The sequence below is a fragment of the Melanotaenia boesemani genome, chromosome 14 (genome assembly GCF_017639745.1).
Source record: "Melanotaenia boesemani isolate fMelBoe1 chromosome 14, fMelBoe1.pri, whole genome shotgun sequence".
In the NCBI taxonomy this organism is placed as follows: domain Eukaryota; kingdom Metazoa; phylum Chordata; class Actinopteri; order Atheriniformes; family Melanotaeniidae; genus Melanotaenia; species Melanotaenia boesemani.
In genome coordinates, this window is record NC_055695.1 from 9,390,126 (window position 1) to 9,413,971 (window position 23,846).

Consider the following 23,846-nt stretch of genomic DNA (forward strand, 5'->3'; position numbering starts at 1 on the left):
TGATGGAATTCCTAGCACAGATTAGATCTTTGCTGTCAGATTCCTCTACAGAATAGAAATGAATACAAATCAATTAAAGTTGAAAAATTTTAGAATATTTAAATATCCAAAAAATAGCATGATTTACTTCATTTTAGACATCGACTGTGAAGTGGAAAACAGTCCTCTTTAAAATGGGAAACAACTTCTTTCCACATTGTGAGCAGGTTTAACTATCAGTCCAGATTACTGATACTATTAAATCTCTAAATATTAAATACAGTAAATCTTTTAGAACACTCCAGTCCACTAGTGGTCAGTAATGTCTAAGCTGGTTACTAACCAGTAGAAAAAATCAAAATGAAAAAAACAAAAAAACAAAAACAAACAAACAAGCAAACAAACAAACTAAGACTTGGCAGCTAACTGAGGAAGGAAGTTTAAAAAAAAAAAAGGCTCCACTACATCAGTAATAAGGAAATTGTTTACTTTCCGTAAAAATGATGAAGAACACATTAATGTAATGTGAAAGTGTTGTTGTTGGTTGGTGAACACCAAAACACCAAAACACCAAAACAGGAAACATCATTTGTTTAATCTGCTGAAAGGTATTGCACCAGCACTATGCATATGTGGCTGATGCAACTTGGTGCACCAGTTGTTGCTGTGCAAGCCCAAACTGATAAGCATCCTCTTATTTTGTGGCTGCCACTCATATGAAAGGCACTCTAAACTTAGCAAAATATCACATCAGCAGTTTTATATTTCATAGCAAAAGCAATGATGTCCCTTAAGGTTATTATTTGCATACTTTTGAAACTGACATCATTATAAAAGTTAATTGTAATCAAGATCAACTAATTTAGAAATTTTTTTTTGTCATATCACACAGTCATAAATATAACAGAATAAAAAAAAAAGCTGAGGACTATAAAGCTGCAAAACTGTGGAACTTCACTGGCCCTTCAGTGAATTGTTTGGGGGAATTGTTTTTAGTCCCAACAATAGAACTGCAATCCATTAAATTTTAAAGTGGACATGGATTGATAATTTCTTGTAAGTTATTTCTTAATTTCAGTTAGCTCTTGAATAGTTCTGCACCCATTGCAACTTCAAATAGTTTGTAATTACTCCAGAATAGCACAAAGCATCGTCCTGAGAGAGATGATTTGGGGGAAGTTTCTACTGATTTGCTGAATTCCTTTAGGTTTGTTGAGGAATATGGAATATGGTGAGGACGATGGTAACTTGCTCCAGTTGCTAGTCAGCAAGCTATTGCAACTCTTAAATGAAGAAACTTTTTGTAAAATATAGTGTTTTCAAACAGGACAATGCCTAAAATCCAGTCATACATTGTAGACATGGTCAAGAAGATTAGCTAAAGTTCAAATCGAGCATGAGAATGGAGAAGAAAGGGGATTTAAGTGACTTTGAACATGGCATGGTTTTCAGTGTCAGATTGGCCGGTGTGATTATTTTAGGAGCTGCTGATTACTGGGATTTTAATGCAAAACCCTCTTTTGAGTTTACAGAGAGAAAATATGCAGTGAGCAACAGCTTTCTTGCTGACATCAGAGGCCAGAGGAGAATATGCAGACTAGTTTGAGATGATAGAAAGACAATAGCAGGTCAGACAATCAGTCGTTGCAACCAAGATATGCAGAATACTACCTCTGAATGCATAACATGTTAAACCTAGAATGAGATCGGCTACAGCAGCATTTAATGATTGATTTAATGATGGATGTAAACATGCTGATAGAAATAGCTTGTTTATGCTAACAACTTTTTTTTTTTTTCCAAAATTCACTAGCTACAAGATGATGATTGTGATGCAAAGGGTAGGTGACTTAATGTTGCACCTGTCGAGGCATTTTAACTCAAAGTACGTGTGTTTGACAACGTGTCTGGATAAAAGCCTGCTTTGTTAGTAAATTTAAAAACCTTTAGTTAGAAGTTGAAGAAAGACTAATGATTAATAAATGCTTGAAAACTAGTTTGTTTGAGGTATTTCTTATGTGTCATACACAGTGGAAGCCTATAGTGGTTTGAAGCAGGCAGGAACTGTGGTTATCCAGCCAGCCTCCAACAGCATAATGACATAGTCAGCAGGGCTACTAACACATCAGCGCTGGAAACCACAGTGTTTAAACTCACCCTTCCTTCACCTCTTCCTCCAGCACACTTTCAAGCCCTCTTCATCACCTACTCCCTTACTTTTTCATTCCTCCCAACCCCCAATCTCCATCCTCTTTCACCTCCCTCCTAAACCCCCTGTTGTCATCCTAGATCCCCCCTTCCTGCATACCCCACCTTTTCCTCACCCTTACCAACACCCCTCATCCCCTGTTTCGCCCCCCTTTTCCCAATTAGTCTGTCTGTGTGCAGCTACCCAGCCGATCTCTGCCCATCCTGCCGGTGCTGGTTCGCTCACCCAGCCCCTCTGGCGAACATGACAAAGAGAGATTCTCGGTATTCAAACAGACACACTGCTTTCAAATGTCGAATGGCAGGGTCGACCTGGGTGCAGCTTTAAGCAAAATATTCAAATTCTCAGCCTTTCTTTTTTAAGAATTTGCATGGATATGCATTCATTTGCAATGTGTAAAGGCACAAGGACAGCTGAGCCTTGGTTTTAGACAGAGAGGAAAAGATAAATAATGCAGAATAAAAATGTATGATTGTAGGAAACCTTGATTGGGTAGACATGATGAATGAAATGTGAGCTTAAATCTGATTTAAAAACACAGTAAGACCGTTACAATCCAGTGGCTAAAGATGCTACTCAACTGCAGCAATTAAGAGTGGTCATAAATACACGACATATAAAATGACAGGAACAGCATCTAATGCCTAATGTAAGAACAAATTTCTGCCTTAAAATGGACACCACTATATACTTCTGTACAGTAGGTGATCCTAACCTCTGACCTTCATGAAAATAATTTACATTCATTATTTATATTTAACATAACAAGTCCTATTTTTTTTATATCCAAAGGAAAATTAAGTATATCTAATGTCAAAATGTTCACAATGCAGATGCTGGGTAGAGTAGAGGAAAAAGAAGAAAATAGAAATGAGTGGCAGGGACAAAATTTTGTGACAGAAATGAGAGAAATTCCAGAGAGGCCTGATGCACAGATAGAAAAAAATCTGCGGAAATGGGAGGAAAAGAGCAGAAGAACAATAGGCAGAGGCAAAGCCTCCTCTGGCCGCTGCAGACCTCAGACCCTGCAGAGATTCCTTTCATTAGGCTTTAATAGTATGCTGCCGGCTTGCCATTCTGACCTGCGCTCTGTGCCGGTAATAAGAACGGCCTTCAGAGCCGGACCAAAGCAACACAGCTGCTTGAGCAGGGGGAAGGTGGGATATGGGGGTGGAGGGGCACATGAGCCGATGAGGTGCACCTTCAAATTGACACAGGGGCGTTACATTTTCACATTCTTGCTCACTGCTTCCGCTGATTGGAGAGGGAGATTGGGGGGAGGAGGGAGTTTTGTCTTTCTGGATTTTTTTTAATTCCCTCTCCAAGTTTCTGATCCCAATGACCCCTCTCTGCTGCAGAGTGTCTGTAGTGAACTGAGTTATGGTGATTAACAGTAGTCCCGTGTTATCAGTGCTTTTCTTCAAGAGGTGTTGAAGGTGGCAGATTGATCCTGAGATCTTTTCAACCACTTGCCAACACCTGACATGTGCAGTGTATGTGCTTTTGTATTCATTTTTGCTGTAGAGGTTGCAATGTGTATGTGCAACCTCTACAGAAAAGAAAAAAGTTTTTAATCTGTGCTTCAGGATCCTTAAGGACAGCACAGAGCATAAGCCAAGGACAAAACAAAGACCTTCATTTGGGCTTCCTGTGAGCTACTAAACAGCAGACTTTACAGGCTTCAACACTTTATACCCATTTCTGACTGCAAATGGAATTTGGAAATTAGAAGCCCTGAAGTCATTGGATTTGCCAGCAGTTCTGTCTTTTGTAAAGAAGAGCAGATAAATGATTCTAGGATTATTCACAGGTAAGTTGAATTTATCCACTGAACCTCCCTGTCAAGCTTGAAACTTGTTCCCCAATTAACAGTTGTACTTAACAACACTGCACTGAGGTAGAATACATGCCATCCAACGTATTGCACTAGCTTATTTTCAACCTATGATGAAATTGATGTGTTTGTATTACAGGGTAAGGGTGCACATCGCCTGCAGACTAAGTATGGACAGTCAACAATAATAGTGCACATTATTCCAGTGCTAATACCCTGTCCTGCTGATGTCCTTTCTACATATCACAGATGGACTCAGACAGGGGAGAGCGGCAGTATTATGCCTCTGCTGAGATCTTCCGCTGAATATATTACCATGTGATACAGAGAGATGTCTCTTTCCCTAAGACACACACACACATTCACACACAAATTTATAGTGTTGGACCAAGAGAGCTGCATATGCCCCAAACATACAAGAACTGGTTTCATTAATGAAGTGCCAGGAGGAGAGGGAGAGGGCTATAGAGATAGCACATGTGTGTGTGTGTGTGTGTGTGTGTGTGTGTGTGTACCAAGCAGCCGGGGGGGATTTCCTTCTTTAAGCTTTCAACTCCCACTGGGCTTAGCTCAACTGTATGAACCCTGATGTGGGCCTGCCTCTAACACATGGCGTCACACACTCACACAGACATACACACACCCGTGCACAAAAAGAATGTATACACTGAAGCTCAGCAGGAGAGCCGCAGTGCAACACTGGCTGCTAAACATTTGGCTGCGGACGTCTCATTGACAGATGTACATGGAATCTAGTAGAGAGGGTCAGGTCATCGCAGCACCCTTCTCTTCCTCCTCCTTCTTACATTCCCTCTCTCCATCACTCCATTTGTTTGCAGTTTCTTCCGTCTCTGTCTCTGAGTGGTGGCTGTGGGTTCTGCCATATATGTGGTAGTTAAGGGAAAATGCATGCTAATTAAGCCACAATGTTCCCTTTGAAATATTTCTGTTAGCAACAGCCATACATGCTTAAGGAAAGTTTGACATCTTATACCACAAATATGACTTCCTGGTTGAAACTAACAACTTGCATCCAAGTATAAAGCATGTTTTCCTGATTTGCAACTAAATCCAATGCACAAACATTTCAGCAGCATTTTTTAATATATAAATACATGTCCTGCTTGTCTATATTTAACTGAACAACAAGACAAATCTATGTAGAATACAAGAAACAAATCAAGATGGAACAATGTACTGTGACACCGTAAACAATCTCCCTGTTCCCTTTTCTGAAATCTCTGTTCCCTTACTGTGGTCATGTGTCCAAAGACTAGTTCAAAGAGACCAAAAGAGCAACACAGAAATGTTTTATGATCAAATCCAAAGAACTACAAGAGCTTTAACTAAATAATTAGCAAGAAGCATAAACTGTGAATATACTGCATCACCACCTGTTGACCTGTGCAATTTTAAATTGTCACATTCTGCAACACAAAAATATTTGTGTAGCTGTTCACAAAACTTTCTCTCATAAATGATGTCTTAATTTAACGCAGATCAAATAAGACTTTGTCCAGACAACATGCTTGAATCAACTGCTCACCTGCAGCTTCGGAAACACAAGCAGCCAAGATTTCTTTTCTCTGCTGCCAAACACACAACCGCTTCCTTTTCACCAGTTACTGGCTGATGTTGGAGAGATGTGAGCAACGGGGCGTAAAAACACTTCCCGTGCTCTCCTTTTCCCTCTCTACCACCCTTCTTCTCCCAGGAAGCCAGCCCAGAGGTCAGTGCAATCAGGACCCATGAGCAACAAAGGGCACTAGTTATGCATCCAGCTCAGTGCCCAAGCCAAAGGCCAGCTTAGTGGGGCAAGACTGTCCATTAGGCAAGACCCTGGAACACCCCAGGGATCTGAGGTGAAAAGGGTTAGAAAGAAGAATAAAAACAGTATCAACCCAGACACATACACAGACATATTCTCAAAGACATACACAGATCATATGAGGCCTTGTTTGACACCGCTGTCGGGAGGCAGTGAAGGGGAAAGACAAGACCCTGCGACACACTGAGACATCCTACACGTACACAAGTACTCACGTTTAGACCTCTGCACAAATGAACACGCAAAAGGTTGAGGATTTTTTTTGTTTTAATGATGCCGCTTTTTTATACTTTTTTATGCCTTGTAGTTATTTCTTCTCATATATTGCAGCATGGGCATGCAAAGAGCTGACTGAATACACATCACTACTGTGTGTCCTCTTTTTGCAAGTAAAAATCTTGGTTTTGTTCCTGTGTAAAATCTTAAAAATTATCTTCATTATGTACAAGCTCACCATCGTAGCACATTACAGATATTATCTGAGTGAGAGAGTGAATACATTTTGTAATCTTATGGGTACTTCTTTTTTCTACTTTCCATTTCTAAATAAGAAAAAAAGATGCTTCTTTCTAAAACTTTTATGCAACCAAATCTCCAATCTACCAAGCTTAATTCCAACTTTTCTGACAATTTGCCACACATTTCCTTTTAAAGTAATAATTTTCCACATTTCTATATGCTCTTTTCTCATGTAACCTCTTCTGTTCTTAGAACTGCTGCTTTTCTACATCATTCTTTCCTTTGGGTGCTTTACAGGGCATCATCTGAGGCCCACGTATAATTTTCTTTAGGTTAGCATCCCAGGCCTCCTGCTATCTAGCCTCTGCACACCAGCATTACCTCCTCCATCAACACCTCTCACCCTCCATCTTACTCTCCTCTCGGGGTCAATGCAGAACTCCCTGAGGGATGAAGCCACCAATCATGTCCACCAACTTCTCTCCTTTACCTCTTTCGTCAGACCACTGCTACCCCACCATCCCAATCGACCTCTCTTCCCTGCCTCCCCCCCACCCAGAGCCCGTCCACAGAGCTGTGGCCACCAATCACTGCATGTCAGCCAGCCAGTCCTGATGGAGCATGGTGTCAGAGTAGCACTCAGAGCTTCTGAGGATGAAGCCTCGAGAGACCGTCCATCTCTTCTCTTTCTCTTTGTCTGTCTCTCAATCTTTCTGTCTGGCTAATGACACATTGAGCTTTTAAGATGGATATACTGGACTGTGTGCAGAGGAAATAAGTTTGGCCTGAAGTTGTCAGATGTAAATTAAAACTTAAACAGTGATTACACCGAATGATGGCAACAATATGAATATCTGCATGACAGCTTTAGGAAACAGGCAAAAGAGGTGGGGAAAACGGTATAATTCTCAAGATTGGTCCCGTAGTTGCCTTATCTAAAAGTCCAACCTTAAAGTACTTTTAAAAAGCATATGAGTGACTAAGAAGGATTTATATACCTCTTCTAATCAACTTAGAGCTAATCAGACCTCTAATTCTTTATTACAGTAATCTTCTTCTGGTTTCTGTATCTTACTGGCTCCAGTTTGCCACTTGGTTTGGATTGTAATAAAATACCTTAATAGTCAGGGTTAGACAAATATGCTCCGGTCTGAGCCAATCAGAAGTAGACTGACTGGATCTTAAATGTTACCCCAACTAACACTTTGTAGGTGTTTATGTCCGGACCTGTCCTGGCCTCTGTGCTACAGTGAAATTAACTTGGATTGAATAAATCTTTATTAATCTGTAAAGGGAGATCATATTGTTGCAGTATGAAGCTGTGATAGATAAAAAAAAAAGAATAACAATTAGTTGAAAAACTGTTAGAAAGGTTTAAAGTGGCAATGACATATTTTTCTTAAATCTACAACTATTGCAATAAGTATCAGGTATTTATGAGTTTTGAGTTTGTTACCTAGGTCAGAGAGACATTGGAAGAAGCAAATGTACCAGCTATTTCCTCTGAGATGATTCATACACAATGCAGTGTAGCACATTGTGTTTTATATACATGATTTGAGGCTATCTTTTATCAATTAGCAGCAATTTCTTTGCTACATTAACTTCTCTCTTCAGCACCTACGTGTTCAAAAAGCTATGAGGCTCATAAAACTGTATGACAGGAAGTCACAAAAATTGCTCATGAACAGAACTGAGGAGTCTTGGAATGTATTAAATATAACAAATTGATTATACACAGCAGTGTGTGTCCATATCAAAGCACAGATATTTCCTTTGGATCGAAACTCACACACACTGCAACCTTGGCATGAATGAAAAACAGCATGTCATACAGTCAACTCAATGCAGTATGCAGCAGGAAGATCAAAGGTTCCTTATTACTGTAAAATGTGTGGAATAGCCATGGAGAGTTTACATCAACTTTAGTTTTCAGTTAATAAAGGGCCTTGCAGTAAAATCCATTTATAATTCAATATTTTCTTTATTCCTCCCTTGATATTACGAGACATGCAGAAAAGAAGTTATTTATTTATTTATTTATGTTTTCTTTTTTAACTTGCATTTTCTTACAACAGCAGTTTGAGAGGGGGAATTTAAAATAAGGTTTGTGAAAAATGAAAGGTTTATTAACTGGCAGATAGGAATATATGCAAAGGCAAAAAGGAGTAATGCAAAAAGATGGGCAGAGAGAGGGTGATGGAAAATGAGAGAAAAATCCAAAATAACTTAATTCAAAATTAAAATTACTTAATTACATGCTTGAAATGCCAAGAAAGCATACATAGTATTATACATGTGTGTGTGTGTGTGTGTGTGTGTGTGTGTGTGTGTGTGTGTGTGTGTGTGTGTGTGTGTGTGTGTGTGTGTGTGTGTGTGTGTGTGTGTGTATCTCAGTAATTTCTCTAATTAGGCTCTGGGAGGGAAACTAACGGGAGGAAGAAAATGAGAATTGTTACAATAAGTTAGTTTAACAAAAGTATATATAAAAAAGATAAATAGCATGATAAGCTGTTAAAGCACATTTCCTATTTCTTAAAGTATTTTTCACCTTTGTCATAAAGCAGCACTTTCATCTTTGGGTATACAGCTCTGGAAAAAAAAATTAAACCACTGCTATTTATTCTTAAATCAGCATCACTGAGTATTACAACCAAAAATTTCATTCCTACACAAACACATCTCATTCTGCTTTATTAGGACTAGTCTGATAGAGGGTGAAAACTATTTTAAACTGAAAGGTTTAAAACCACAAATTCATTACTCAAAAACCAGAGGCTAACTTCAACTAAATGTCAATCACGGTGGCAAACTAAGACTAATAACAGCTGGAAACAGGTTCTCACAGACAGGACTGGAGTCAAGCAAAACTCATCTCAATCAATGAGAAGCAACGACCTGAGGCTGAGGTTTGAAAAAGACCACAGGAATTGGACAGTATGCGACTGGAGTAAGGTGATCTTCTCTTAGTCCAATTTTCAGCTTCGCCCTACATCTAGTGGTTTTATGGTTAGATGGAGACCTGGAGAGGCCTACGAACTACAGTGTCTTACACTGACTGTTATAGAGGAGGATCAGCCATGATCAGGGGGTGCATCAGCAAGGCTGGAATCAGGCAGATGTGCCTTTGTGAAGGATGCATTAATGAAGCCACATACAAGATTATCCTAGAAAACCATTCACTACCTTATGCTAAGACTGTGCTCCCCAGCTCAGAGGATTCCAGCAGGACAATCCTCCAGGCCACACAGCCAGGGGAACCAAGGTCATGGCCAGGTCAGTCTCCAGAACTGAACCCTGGTAAAAACCTCTGGAATAGCATTAAAATGAAGACTGATGGTCACAAACTATCAAGCAAAGCTGAGGAGTGTGATTTTTTTTGTAGAAAGAGTGGTAGAAAGTTACCCAACAGCAGTTTGAGCAGTGATTTATTTTGTTCCAGAGCTGTACTCGAAATGCAGAAAATGAAGTGGTACAATACAAAAATTTAATACCCTTACCTTTAAATGCATCATTTTCTTCTAACAACAACCAGATTATGGAAAAAAAGCACACTCCAAACAGTGGGATACTGGGTCCCAATTTATAAGGATTCACATCTGCAGAATCTGCAGATTTTTTTTAAATTTTCTCACAAATAAATTGATTATTTGAGGCAAATTGATTTTTCTAGCCTTGTTGCAGTCGTGATTCCAGAGGTAATTCTTCTCTCCTCACTTTTTCCCAAGTTTTTATCCACAGGTATGATGCTCCTGTGTAAATCTGAGGGTTTAAGTACACGATTCATAGTTTACTTTCAATACTAACCTTTGTTTAACCATAAATGAAAACTGAGCTGAAAAACTAAATGTATAAATTGTGGAAAAAAACCCAGAAATAACATTAAACTAAATACAGTTGTAACTGTCAAACTTAAGAATAGTGCTGTACTAGTAGTTTTTGGTAAGTTGGAACAGCAATTTGCAGTAGGCTGTGTTTGTGTGAGCAGCTTAACGTTTTTACATACGCTGGAGATGCTGACAGTCTTTGTAGGTTTCAAATGGTCTTCCATTTGTGGAGCTTGCTGAGTATTTATCATTTTATCTTCTGTTCTTTACAGAGGAAGTGGGCCATACACCATGCTGTGGTTAGCTGGTTTTAACTGGCAGAACCATTTCTGTGTGTATGTGTGTTGTGTCTGTTGTGTTTTTTGAACAACTTTGGGAGGAGATCTGAGAGGAAACAGACAGATTTCCATCTGTCTGCTTCATTCGGAAAAAGAAAAAAAAAAACCTTCTTACAATTCAAATATATGCTTTAGCCACATCTCCCTTCCCTTTCCCTCCCGCTCCCTCTCTCTTCTATGTCTCCATCTTTATCCAAGTGGCATCTGTGGATGACCAGGGCATCAAGAGTCTCAGGGGCTGACGGCCGAACAGAGGAAGCAGGAGCAAAAGGAAGAGGATAGACGGAGAGAAAGAGAAAGAGGGAGCAAGCGCCTCTCACTTCAAATTTCCCTAGCACCACCCCGGCGTGCCAGCCAGCCTGCAGTCTGTTCTCCTTTGAGCTTTCTATTCTACCACTGAACAGAAAAAAAAAAAAAATCAATTCATATTTCCATAATCCACACTCCTGTCTGTCTGCATGTCTTTGCCTCTCCCCCTCCCTCCATCCTTCTCTGTCTTTCTCCCTCTTTCTGTCCCCCCCCCCTCCCCTAGGGAGGACTAACCCCTCCACCCTGATTCTACGGCCTACAAATGTCATTACGCTGAGCAACAATAACGGCCTAAACAAAAGGAGGCCTTGCTCTGAGATCTGAGCCTCTCTGCAGAGACTGTTGGTTGCTGCTGCCATATGCTGGCCAGCTCAGGCCACAGAAGACAGAGACTGTGGCTACAGAGGACTCCAGCCTTCAGCCCTACAAAGGAGGAAAGGAGCCTTAATCCTGGTAATGAGGCCCGTGAATACTGTCTTTATGTAAACGGGGGAAAGGGCCAATCCCTCTGTACACAGCACGCTAACTAGCCATCTTAAGGGCCATCTTATCCACACAAACGATCTGGTCAACAACAGAATGAAAGCAAAGTAAGGTTGTGGGGGGCTATGTTGAATAGACATGAAGAGGAATGATGAAGCCAATGCAAATGCAAACACAATTTTTTACACTATTTCATCTCTCTTGTGTGTCTTTTATAAACTATGTTTTCTGCACTACTATTTCCTGTCCCTACCTCTGTAAGTCTGTTATTTCTCTCGTTCCCTCACTCCCTTTACCTCTTACTCTGGTAGCACGTTCTGGTTCTGTGGGGCAGGCAGACATTGCCTGAAGCATCTTTCTACAAGTCTGTTTATTCCTCAAAGTGGATCAGAGAAGCAAGAGAGCTGTTTAAACTCAGTAGCTAGGCTCCTCTGTTGAAATGTATCAAGTCTATACCCACATATTGGTGTTGTTTTCTGTGTTCACTTCGACATGTCCATTCATCCCTTTCTTTTAGTTGACAGACCGTTGCACTCATCTGTCCAGTCATTTACCACAAGGCCTGACACTATAACAATAAACAGTATGCTTTAGTTTTCTCCTGTCATCTGCTGTAGCAGACTAACTAAATGCTGGTGCAAAAATCTCACATATACAAACAGAAAAAAAAGAAGACAAAGCAGGATTGGTCTTATAACAGGAAAGTGATTATCTATATACTTAAGAGTTGTGTTTGTGCACCTAAATTCTCATATTGATAAAGGACTTGACAGCATTTTGATCAAGTTAGTACTAAACTGTTGTGCTTTGAGGGTGACGCCAGAGAGGAGAAACAAAGACACCCTGCAGAGGCGGAGTATTTTTCTTGGGGGAAAGAGCAAGTCTTTAAACAGAATCATATTAAATCAAACATGCATAATGTCCCCTTGAGACTGCTGATAGAAAATATGACTGGCATTAAGGACAATTCAGGTTTTGGGTCTCATTTTGGTGTATGGGTCTCTATTTTTTATCAATTATGATAACTTCATGTTCAGCAAGTTAACCGCAGTAAAAAAAATAAGTCAGGTGGGGCAATAAAAGCAAATACTATAACAATAATTGATTCTCATGCCAACTCCAATACTTCAGCTCAGGGCTCCACCAAGCACTCTTCCAATTCCAGTTTTTTATTTGTAATGTTCACTGCATGGAATTTTATGGAATACTATTAATCTAAGGTAACATGGGGCCAGGACTGGCATTTAGCAGTTCATCATGATTTAATTAATGTAACTGAATACAACATAGCATTTTTAAAATGTTTTTAATGGACTAGTTTTGGTGGTTGTTACCATTCTGCAGTATTGGCTTGCTGCTTCCTCAGAGAAAACAAAAGCAAACCTTAAAATATTGCCCGAACCTGCTAGTTGTTCAACTTCCTGTTTAAACTTTTACTTACTGTACTTAATTATTTCACCATCTTTGCTGGAGTTTACAGCCAGTGACAATCCAACTACTTGTGATTCTTTCCCCAGCAGATTTAGTACAGGTGAATTTCTCCTGCTTTCTGTTATTAGTTTTGTGTGAAATTGTAGTAAAAACCTAAAAATAAACCGTAATTTTTGACATACTGAAATATTATCCATGCCCTCCTTGAAAATGTGCATCACTCTTAGGGGAGACTACATCAGGTATAACCCTGCATTACTTACCTCTTACCGCTTTATTAAGAACACACTGTGCCAAAGAGCACAAAACTGCCTTCAGATTAAAAGCGAATACAATAATACAATAAATGTGATGCAAAATGGAAAAAAAGGCAGAGTAGGACAATAAGAAAGAGCAAGAGACAGGAATAGTTAAAGAGAAAGGAGAAAACAGAGGTGTGCATTCCTGTCACGGCTGCATGATAATTACTGATTCGTCGGTTATTGAAGACCCGCTCACTGCTTTTCATTACCAACAACAGACGTACAGTGAGACAGAGGGAGATGGAGAGGAGGAGGAGAGGAAGCACTGAGGAAGCTCCTAAGGAAAGCGGTGGTGCTGATAGGTACTGGGGGAGGTTACGGCAGGAAGGCAGGGTGTGTGAGGGCGTGAGGAAAGGAAGGGAGATGGGAGAGAAGGAGGTGGTAGAGGTTGTCTGTAACAGTGAACGAGTGAGAGATTTGGTAAGAGTGGAAAAAAAAGCAGAGTGTGTTCCAACCTGGTCTGTGTGGTCCTGGGGGAAGCTCCACAGCACGGTTGGATCTAGAGGTAATTGACAGACAGCATTAATCAGCGGGTGAGAAACACACCGTCTTCGCTAGCTGCCTCAGAACACATACATATTAATGAGAGGGGTGGGGGCAAGGGTGGCTGCTGCGAATCTGTGCACACACACAATATATATATGCTCACACACACACACACACACAGAGCAGCGCACAGTGAAAGACAAGAGAGAGTGTCTCGGCTGCATGTGCTGTAAATATGCAAATCTATATTCTCAGTGTAGATATGATAGCTTATATTATACACCAAATCATGCACATTTAAGAAAGTCGCAGCAACACACACACACAAGTTTATTTGCTTAATTATTCCTACGTTGATACAAGCTGAGATGTAAATCTTAAACCAAAAGGTTGATTATTTTAACAGAGGTTTTTGATTTCTATTTTCAGTAAACAATAAAATAAACATTAATGTTGACATATTTGCCAAGATGATCAGTGGATATGCAGATCAAGGAATTTAATTAAATATTGCTACGATATTTTGTTAGTCACTGAGTGTAAAAACAGGAAATTTGCTTGGTTCAGCTTAAAAACTATGATTATAAGAAATACTTTAAATGTACTTTGGCTGTTGATGAGACAACATAAAAAACAGGGGCAGTTCTAGAGAGGGCTCCAGTGCCATCCTGACAGCAGGCTTGGACCCCCCCGTGGTCCCCCACCCATGCTAAGGGCAGAGCCGGAGGAATTTATTATTTGCTATAATTTCACCTGAAACGAGATGTGGAACCAAAGTGTGGCTCAATTTTTCAGTTGGACCCAATCAAGAGATGAACCACCGCTGTCCTCCAGGTTTAACTGTTGGTCATAGTGTTTGGGGATGCACCGATACAACATTTTTTTCAAACCAAAAACAAGTACAAGTACTTACATTTGAGTACTTGCCAATATCGACTACCAATATGAGTACTAATAAATCCCATTACAGTCCACTGGTAAGGAATGTGGACCAGACTGTCAGATGCAACGACTGGTTAACTGTGTTATATATCAAATGAGACCTTATCATGCGGCCTTCCTCTAAATGTAAGGCTTGAAAACTGTCAGAATTTGCATAAACAAGAAGGATAAAGTGGTTTTCAGTGGATTATCTTCACAGCTGTGACAAAAGTACCTGCATGCCCTAAATCAGCTTCTCTTGCTGAAATATTGGCAAATTCTGATTTTTATTATGGCATGACTAATAACTTTGTTTCTGGACAACGAGGGATGAAAACTGAAAATATTAGGCTTGAAAAATATCCATCTACATAAATAAGAAGGATAGAGTGGTTTTTGGTGGATTCGGTTCACCGCTGTGACACGGCCCAGAATAAGCTTCTCTCACAGAGATAATGCTAAATTTGGATTTTTTAAAAAAGTATCTGTTTGTTTCTGGACACCCAGTAACAAAATCCTAAATGTAGGGTTTAGGTAAGGTGGATGTAAGGTAAGGTAAGGTAAGGTGGATTCAGTTCACTGCTGTGACAATGCACCAGCATGTCCAAAATCAGCTTCTCTCACTGAGGTAATACCAAATTCATATTTTTTATATATCATGAGTAATAAATTTGTTTATGTGTTAATGCATAAAAAAATTTACGTGTTAATTTTACAGATTAATCTCTTTGTATTAACGTATTAACGTATTTTTACAATACTAGGTACTAGGTATTGGGTTCTGTAATATTGAATCACTTTAATAAAAACTAAATATGAGTGCTCACACACTGTATCAGACCCATATTCAATACCGGTATCAGTACATCACTAGTTGTTATACCCCTAAAAAACTTGCAGAAATTTATTTGTGGAATTAACACGTTCATTTTGTTTTCTTTAGAAGCGGTGAACCCAATCCATCGAAAACTTTAGTTATTTGGGGTTTTTTCCCTCTTTTTTTTTATCATTTACTTTAGATAGCAAGACCAGGAAGGACCTGCTTGTGCAGCCAAAATTTAAAAAAATCGCTTCAGGGACCAAAGTAGAAGTTGACTTGAATACTAAAAACAAATGGACTGCATATTATTATGCTTGCAAAAATTGTATCCCCACCTAAAAACCACAGACAATGATGATGCACCATCTGGATACAGGAACTGGAAGAAAGCTACTTTTTTCTTATCCTTGTCAAATCTACGATGTGGAAACATGCAATGATTGCAAGGAGCAATCCATCAAAGAGCTGTAGCTAGTAATGCAATATTTGCTTTAATTGTGTTTTTGTTAAAGAAAAATGTGTTCAGTTGTGTTATCATTTATCTGAAGTTGAGATGAGATGACACTGTGTCATATAGTTGCTGATATCAGACCAGATAACAGATTCAAATATAACTGTAACTAAATTACCATTACAGCAAATTTTGAAATCCTTAAAGGCTGTCTTTGTTGTGTTATTTTTCACGTGAATGTGCCTCTATAACACAGCAGCTAATATTGATCTAGAACTGCCAGTGATAAGAAATCTTATGACAGGATTTTTTGGGATTATGTAATGAGCATATCCCTTTTTTTTTTTTTTTTTTTTTTTTGCACATTTGGACAGTATCTGCTGTCTTACTGATTATTCATCCTCCACACATACACTCAGAATTGGTTCACTTTTATTACGTGCTTATTTTATTGATTTATTCATTTCTTTCTGAGTAGATTAATTAGAAAAGAAATGACAGATAACAAAAAATATTCACAACAACCAAGAATGGACATTCTTATTTAAACACTCTGCTTTCAAGATTAGCAGAATTCATGTAAAGTTATCAATATTTTACATGAATAAGACAACAGTCAGCTTCAACCAGTGCAACAATAATGACAGCACTGACGGTGGGTCAGTAATGATGGGTTTGATAAGCTATCATGTGACAGATAACTGCACTGAATAACCTTTTAATCTGACTTAATAAGCAGTTTAGCCTTCATGATGTCTTAGCATTACTTTTAAAAAAATGACAGCACCCATGTTGAAAGAAGCCTCCAAACTTTGTACGGAGCTGAATTTCTCACAAGCATGTGCCACGTGTTGGGAAGCAGGCTGTCACAGTGTGAACACAGGGGTCTCTGGTAAACATGACTTCCACAGCTCCAAGTTCATCCTGTGACCCTGGCAGGAGCAGCAAGGGTTTGAAAAGTCCAGCTCTTACATGCCAAGTTCACGGTCACAGATGTACCAAAAGGTCTACAGGCTTGCAAACACAATCACCAACTTTGCCGTAACATCACTTATTTTTTTAATAGCATAATTGTATCATTAAATGTAAAGATTAAAACAAACTGGATCTGACTGATTGCTGACTGATCCTGGAGTGAGTTTGTGGCCTAAATTGTATAGTAGATCACCACTATTTCAGGAAAGATCCCATGCAATCACACACAAAGTCAAGAGTAGCTTCATGGCTAACAACCCAGGGTGTCAGTGATAGAGAAGAATACAATAGACGCATGCATGACAGGACGCAGCAGAATCCATGATGCTTTACGTAATCCTGTTGGATAATTTCATGGGCCCATTCTGAAAAGAGCTGCACAGATGAAAGGAAGCAGAGCTCAGGGCTCTGCACTCCAACTCTGACCACCCCCTCTTCTTCCTAACCTATGATCTGCCACAGTTAGGGGCTATTTTATGCTTATTTACTGGGTGAGAGGATGGGAACTGCTGCTGGAGAATGATACACGACAGAAGGTGGGGGACAGAAGGAACTGAAGAGAGAAGAACAAGGGATAAGATGATGGAAGCTTGTTGTGTCCCGTGCCGACATTTTGTGGAAAAAGGTGTGTTGGTATGAAAACAAGACTAGAACTACCTTTTATGCACATTCCACACATTCCTATTCATGCCCACCTGTTCACACCTGAGCCAATGAGCACCCTGATGGCAGTGCAGTCATGAATTGTGTGAATGAATTCAAGATCAAGTTTCAACAGCAGCTGCAGCACATCTGAGGAAGTGGATTATTTCCACCTAGTACACATCAAACAGTGTAGAATTATTCTACCTGTAAATGAATCCAATCATTCATTAAATCTATTTTCCCAGAAAACACTGGCTTTTTTACTCCCCTTAGTAAGGATGAAAAGCTGGATGGCCTACAGTTGTGGTCAGTTTCCTTAATTAAACATTTATCACTTCATTTTTGGAGCTGAAAGGACCAGATAACAAGCCAGAGAATGAGGTTGATGCATAAAAAAATTCCTATCAACATTACAAGTTAAACTGACAAGTGAGAAAGAGAATAATAGATGACAATCTTCAATGAATAACCATCACTTGCTGGTCAACCCGAGTACTTATTTGGATTTGTTTTTGTTTTTTGTTTTTTGTTTTGGTTTTCTTTTGGCTTTAGATGAGATAAAATAAAATAGATTCAAGATTCATGATTCAAGATTTTTATGTCTCGTGCTCTATTATACACATACAGTATGCAATGAAATATAAACTGAATCACTCCCCAGACTCTACAAGTATAAACATTTAATGCATATTGACTTGGCACGTTCAGTTCATCATGAAGTCACACAGCTGGAGACTTGTGGAGAGCTACACGTGCACGAATAAAGAGAACAGTAAGCCTTAAGACACAACACATTTCTGCTGCTGCTGGAGAAAACTTCTGAGAACAAACCAACACCTTTCTTTATCAATTACATGTCTTCTTCCCAAATATGTCCTGCGCCATGTTACTTTTATTCCTTTGTGTGCTTATTCTCTCTCTAACAATAAATTATCCTGTAGTTTTTCTCTCTTTTCTCCTTCATATATTCCTATAATTCTGTCCTCAATATCTGCTTCATTTCCAGTACATCTTATCTTATTGCTCCCCCATGCTTACCTCGTTTTTTTCTTCCACAACCCTTTTTCTCCTGCCCTCCCCTGCTGCTTCCTGCCCTCTTCACTGTTGCGCCCCCCCCTCTAGATTTTTCTCACTTCTTTACGTTCATATACCCCTCCCGTTGGACTGACTGGGCGTGCGGTGGATGCAAGATTGAGGGAGCCTGAAGGGGGTTAAGGCTGAAAGTTGAAGGTTACGGAGGTGAAGAGGACCCCTGCTGCTCCGCCAGGGGACACAAATGTCACCATGACAGATCCTGCACCGGTTAAATCCACCCTCCCCTCCTTATAAACACACACACACTTCACACACACAACAAAAGCTCCATGAAATATTTAACACAGAATTTTGCAATACTAACGTCTGTCAACCCTGCAGACAATGCTTGCAATAGTGTATAAACACGTTAAACAGTCTAAACTAGAAGAACTCAAAGAGCGCAGACATCTGCCAAGCAGGGCTGGGCGATATGGCCTAAAAATAAAATCTTCATTTTTTTTTTATAACCAAATCTGATTTCCAATTTTAATCGATTTTTTTTTTTTTTTTTTACAAAACATAAATAAACTTATTAAAAACATTTATTTATTTTTATGAATGAATGGCAGCAAAAATAAAGCATGTGTCATAACTTTTCCACCATATAAATGACTTTATATCTTACATAGAAATATGCAACACAACTGCATTCGTGATCTCTTTCCGTCTGAATCCTTATCATACTGGATCCGCTGCAGAAATACTTCCCCTGATGAAGGGTGTCTCTTAACGAGAGTTTGTAGGCGAGAGTTGACTTCTGCATCTCGTGGAGAGCAGCATTTCTCACTGCAGTTATACGCACAGCTAAATCCCAGGCATGAGTGAAGGGTCACTTCACTGCAAATCTGTCAGACAAACACCGTTCTGGTGTGGAGGGAGCTGCTAACTAACTATCGAAAAAAAAAATTCAGATTTTCATAAAAATAAATTGTCAGAAATGGAAAATTCGATTTAGCGATTTTATCGATTAAACGACCAGCCCTACCGCCAAGCCGCTCACTGAGAAAAACCCCCAAAGACCAGTATTGCAAATCCAGTACTGTTACATTCTGAACCTTTTGGATCACCAAATCCAGAATATCAATATGATCCAGGTCAATCTGGGTCAAACAATGTCAGATTACCATGATGACTACCATGATGACATCTTGTATTTCTGTTTTTTTTTTTATTGTTTCGGGGGGGGGGGGGCTTCTCAGCTTTGATGTCATTAATATTTTGTCATGCAATCAAGTCCACTGATAATGTGGACAGGATGTCTTTAGCATCAGTGTTTGGAAGGTTTAGTATGTTCCATTAAAAAAAATTTAAAATTAAAAGATTAAGAAATAGACATAAGCTTATAAATGTTTTGACTTTCTCAAAAAATTCATGACACATTAGTAGCTGACAGTTTTAGCTGGAAATCGGAGACACAATGGTCCCAGAAGCACAAGAGCAGTGGCATGTTCAGGCGCATGTGCACATAAATATACACATGCTGTACAATCTATGGAAATACTACACCAATGCAAATGCAGTTGCAGATTAAATCTGCAAGAAAATTAGCATTTTGCTAAAGGTTACTTCAGTACCATTTGTGCTGTTCATAAAATCAACCACTTCCTGTTCTGTCACATGCCTGCTCACTCTGACTGATACGTGTTTGTGCACCTCTGTCAGTTTATGGTTTGTTAGGCCTGCTTGATTAATACAGCACATGTCACATTTGATTAAAAAAAAAAAAAAAACTCCCCGTCCTGCACCAAAATACATTACACCTAAAAATGCAAGGGGCTGAAATGTGTGTGTATTGTAGTTGGCAAAATCTATAAAGAGCTGCTGGAAGCAGCATTAAAACAGCCCATCTCATGTGACACCAGTGGCAGCTGGACTGACAGGATGAAAACAACCTATAGCATATTTCACCCCAGTGGAGTGTAAACAGATCCAGTGGGTGAGAATTGAATTGAAATCACCTATTGAAAATTAGATTCCTCTATTCACACCCTTGAAAATGGAGGTGCCACAAATGTGACACAAAGCTCAAGCAGTGACCACTGGTCTCTGCAGCGTGCAAATGTGTACTCCATGAGTAGATATGTGTTTACAGCTAGATAGCAAGCTCAGGAGTGAATATTTACAGTACAGTAGCTTGTCCATTGATCCCTGAGGGCTTCAAGCATGGCTGACCTCTCACAGTCACAATGGGGGCAACATGCAGGCAGCCCCTGAGCCGTAACACAGACACTGGTGAGAGGGGGCAGTGGTGGTTCGTACTGGTCAAACATCAATGTTTTGGCAAATTCTGAGACACTTGTCTCTGAAAGTAAGAAAAAGGAGGGTTAATGGGTAAAGCGTAATGAATACTGAAAGCAGAGCAAAAGAATAAGGTGTGGGAAGACATGGATGGATTGCCCAAGAGTGGGAGGTAGATCTCACACTCTCTCAGCTGACAACTCTTCTATCGTATCAACTCGGATCATCAAACGTGATGGGATTTAACAGAATGAACTAGCCACGTATACGTGTACTAAAAAAAGATAAGAGAAGGAATAGGCCTACTGCTTTACCTGTCGTTTCTTTAATTCTCTGCATAAATAAATCAGAAGATAGTGCCACATCCAAGTAGGCTAAAAATGAAAAATGCTGGCATGTTCATCTTGGCATGCTTCTTGGGATTCTCAAGTAGGCTAAAAAGAAGCTGTTGGCAGAGGATGTCATTGCTAATGCTGCTGGCTGGAGGAAAAAGTTGGCACATTATACTAGTGTGTCAGAAACCTCACACTGCCCGATGCTGCACACCAAGTTATTCAACTTGGAGTCATTTTGTCACCAAACTATAAAAAGAAAACTCAGCTTTGAATGGCACAGTGTTGAATAAAAAAAGTCTTTTCTAGCTACTGGGGGGTTGAAAAAAGAAAAACATATGATGAACATGAAATACGCCCACAGAGCAGAGGCATGTTTGTGCACAGTATTTCTACAGGCTCACCTTAGCAGCTCAGTAACAGCAGTCTGGCTGCATGATTCTGGGTTTCAAACTGAGACTTCAGTAAAACACAAAAAGACCTAGCCCTAAATCCAGGGTGAATACACATTTAGATGAAAGCTTCTGGTTTATAATTCTCTATACTATGTGAATCAAACACAGACTTGGAGCCCTCATGGCCATCCAGTGTTCTAAAGGCATTAAAAAAAAGCACTTTTTTCACCTTATTCCATCAACGACCGAATGTGTGTTGTGGGTGAATAGGGGGCCTGTTTGTTAAGGGAGGCCAAATCCCATATGGCGAACAGCAGCTCCTCTGGTGAGAAGAGAGGCTGTGAAAGCCACCGGCAGTCCCTCTCCTCCATCCATGCAGCAGAGATGAAGGGATGTAGCGCCTGCCTCTCCGTGTTCCTCTTTTCTCCCTTTGCCTCCTCTACTCCCTCTTTCTTGGCCAGGGGTTAAACTGCTGCACTCTAACCTCCTTGGCAATGATTTCATTCACTCCGTTTCTCTCGCTCACTCTCATCTCAGAGAGAGATTTATTTCACAGTATGTAGTGGATTAGGCCCCCTCACATGCCCCTGGACAAAAGCATTGTTTTAGCACTAGCCTGTTCGCTATAACTGGAGGAAGCTACCGCTACTAAGCGTCCACAATATGGCCATTGTGGACACAGGGCTAGAAGGACTCTGCCTCGGAGGCCGTCTAGACTTTGAGCCTGGGCCGGCTGGAGAAAAAGGAGGAGAAAATCCCATCAGGCAGTGGAGTGAAAGTTAACTAAGGTAACCTGCTGTGAACCTGATGAAGATGTCAAGCCAACATATGGCAAAAAATGTCTATTGTCAGAACAAGGAGCTTTGTTCCCTCTAAGGGAGGGGATGCTAGAGGAGGAGGAGAAGAGAGGCGGCTAAAAAAGACTAAGGGGGGTTGCACAACCTAAAGGAAGGAATAACTGCAGTGGTCATCGTTTTCCTTCTGGATCAGTAGTCTTATTCTAGCCAGGAGGAGGCCCAAGCCCTCCATTCACAATTAAAGGAGTAAGCAGATTAACTGGCATCTTTCAAAGGCCAGCAGAAAGAAAAACACACTCACTGATGTTTAAAACATCTTTTTCCTTTTGCTTATCACGTCTCACATGGCACACTGCAAATGGTATTACATTTCATGCTGATTTAGAGAGGTTTTCAGTTAAAAAAAAGAAACTTTTTAAACTATGATATGGTCCTTAAGTTTACTAATATTGATTGGTCACACTAGTTTCTAACAAATGAGGATTACGAACTAAGAGGAGTAAGAATGAGGTACTCATAAAACTACCGAGATTCAATTAGATTAGATTATTAATTTAAATAAATTTATAGTTGTGGTGAAATCTTAACTATAACAGAGCACCTCTATACAAAACTGAAAAGCTTTTATCACTTTTAATTCATTTTAAACAAACACTATCAAATGCATCACAAAGTTGATCTAGATTAGGTCTATAAATAGGTCTAGATTTCCAAAGGAAATTTGTTTCCAATGCTTGAAATTTTGAATAAACAAAGAGAAAAACAACCTCTAAGGTAGAGCCTGCATTACCAGCCAAAAAACCCAACTGGCAGGCTTCACATGTGAGAGATGCTGGCCTGAGGGATTTCTAAGCCATTTCTACAGCTACATCTGAAGAAGATAAACAACAGTCTCAGCTGGAAGGAGAAGAAAGAGAGAGCTGCATGGAGATGATGTGACCCTATTAATGCCACATTAGTTGTTCCGTCTTCCCAGCTATGTGAGAAAAATGCTTCAGTGGGACGAGCTGAGAAAGGGAGGGGGAGAAGAGGTGGAGAGAAAAAGAGCGAGAGAGACGGAAAGAGAGAAGTGAAAGTGATACTGTCTCCGGGCTAGTTGGGATGCAACCCAATTTCACAGCTTCACGAATGAGTGGCACAGCATATGGATGCAACCTTTGTGACAGCCTCTGTGTATCACCACATATCAGCGTTGATATTCCCAGTCAGATTCCATACTGGTCCAACATTATGTCAAACACCATCTCCGCATGACTGCATCTTCAACACAACGCGCTCAGCATGTTTGTTGAGGAGGAGACCGCCTTCGCACAGAAAGAAACAAAACAAAACACAAACAACAACAAAAAAAAAAAACCTAAAGCAGTATCTCCAGAAGCCTCTCTAACTTTATTATGTTCAGCTGATCAATCAAGTGTTTCTGTTAGGACCATAATACGTCAAAAAATCTGAGTTTTACTGGAAAATAGATGCAAAATGACAGCAGACTACAGTGTTGTGACTGCAGCAGCACACATAAAATGGGATGATACCATTGTTGAGTGCTGGCTGCTTGGCTAAAACATATCTTTGTGTAAATGTGCATTTCTCTCCATATGGTCCGACCATCTGCCTTAACCAAAACATCTATGCAAGCACAGAAAAGTAATAACTCTATTATTGAGCAAGTCCTCATAAGGCTACGTCACAACTTACTTGACAAAGTGGGTT

General features: G+C 39.8%; 1 protein-coding gene across 4 annotated transcripts in view; it reads right to left on the reverse strand.

Annotated features, from left to right (window-relative positions):
* dennd1b (DENN/MADD domain containing 1B) overlaps positions 1–23,846 on the reverse strand; it is a 105,165-nt gene that overhangs the window by 65,867 nt on the left and 15,452 nt on the right. For all 4 annotated transcript variants that reach the window (XM_042005548.1, XM_042005550.1, XM_042005549.1 and 1 more), the window contains exon 3: positions 13,455–13,498. In XM_042005548.1, coding sequence (XP_041861482.1) covers positions 13,455–13,498 — 44 coding nt within the window. The remainder of the gene's footprint in view (positions 1–13,454; positions 13,499–23,846) is intronic.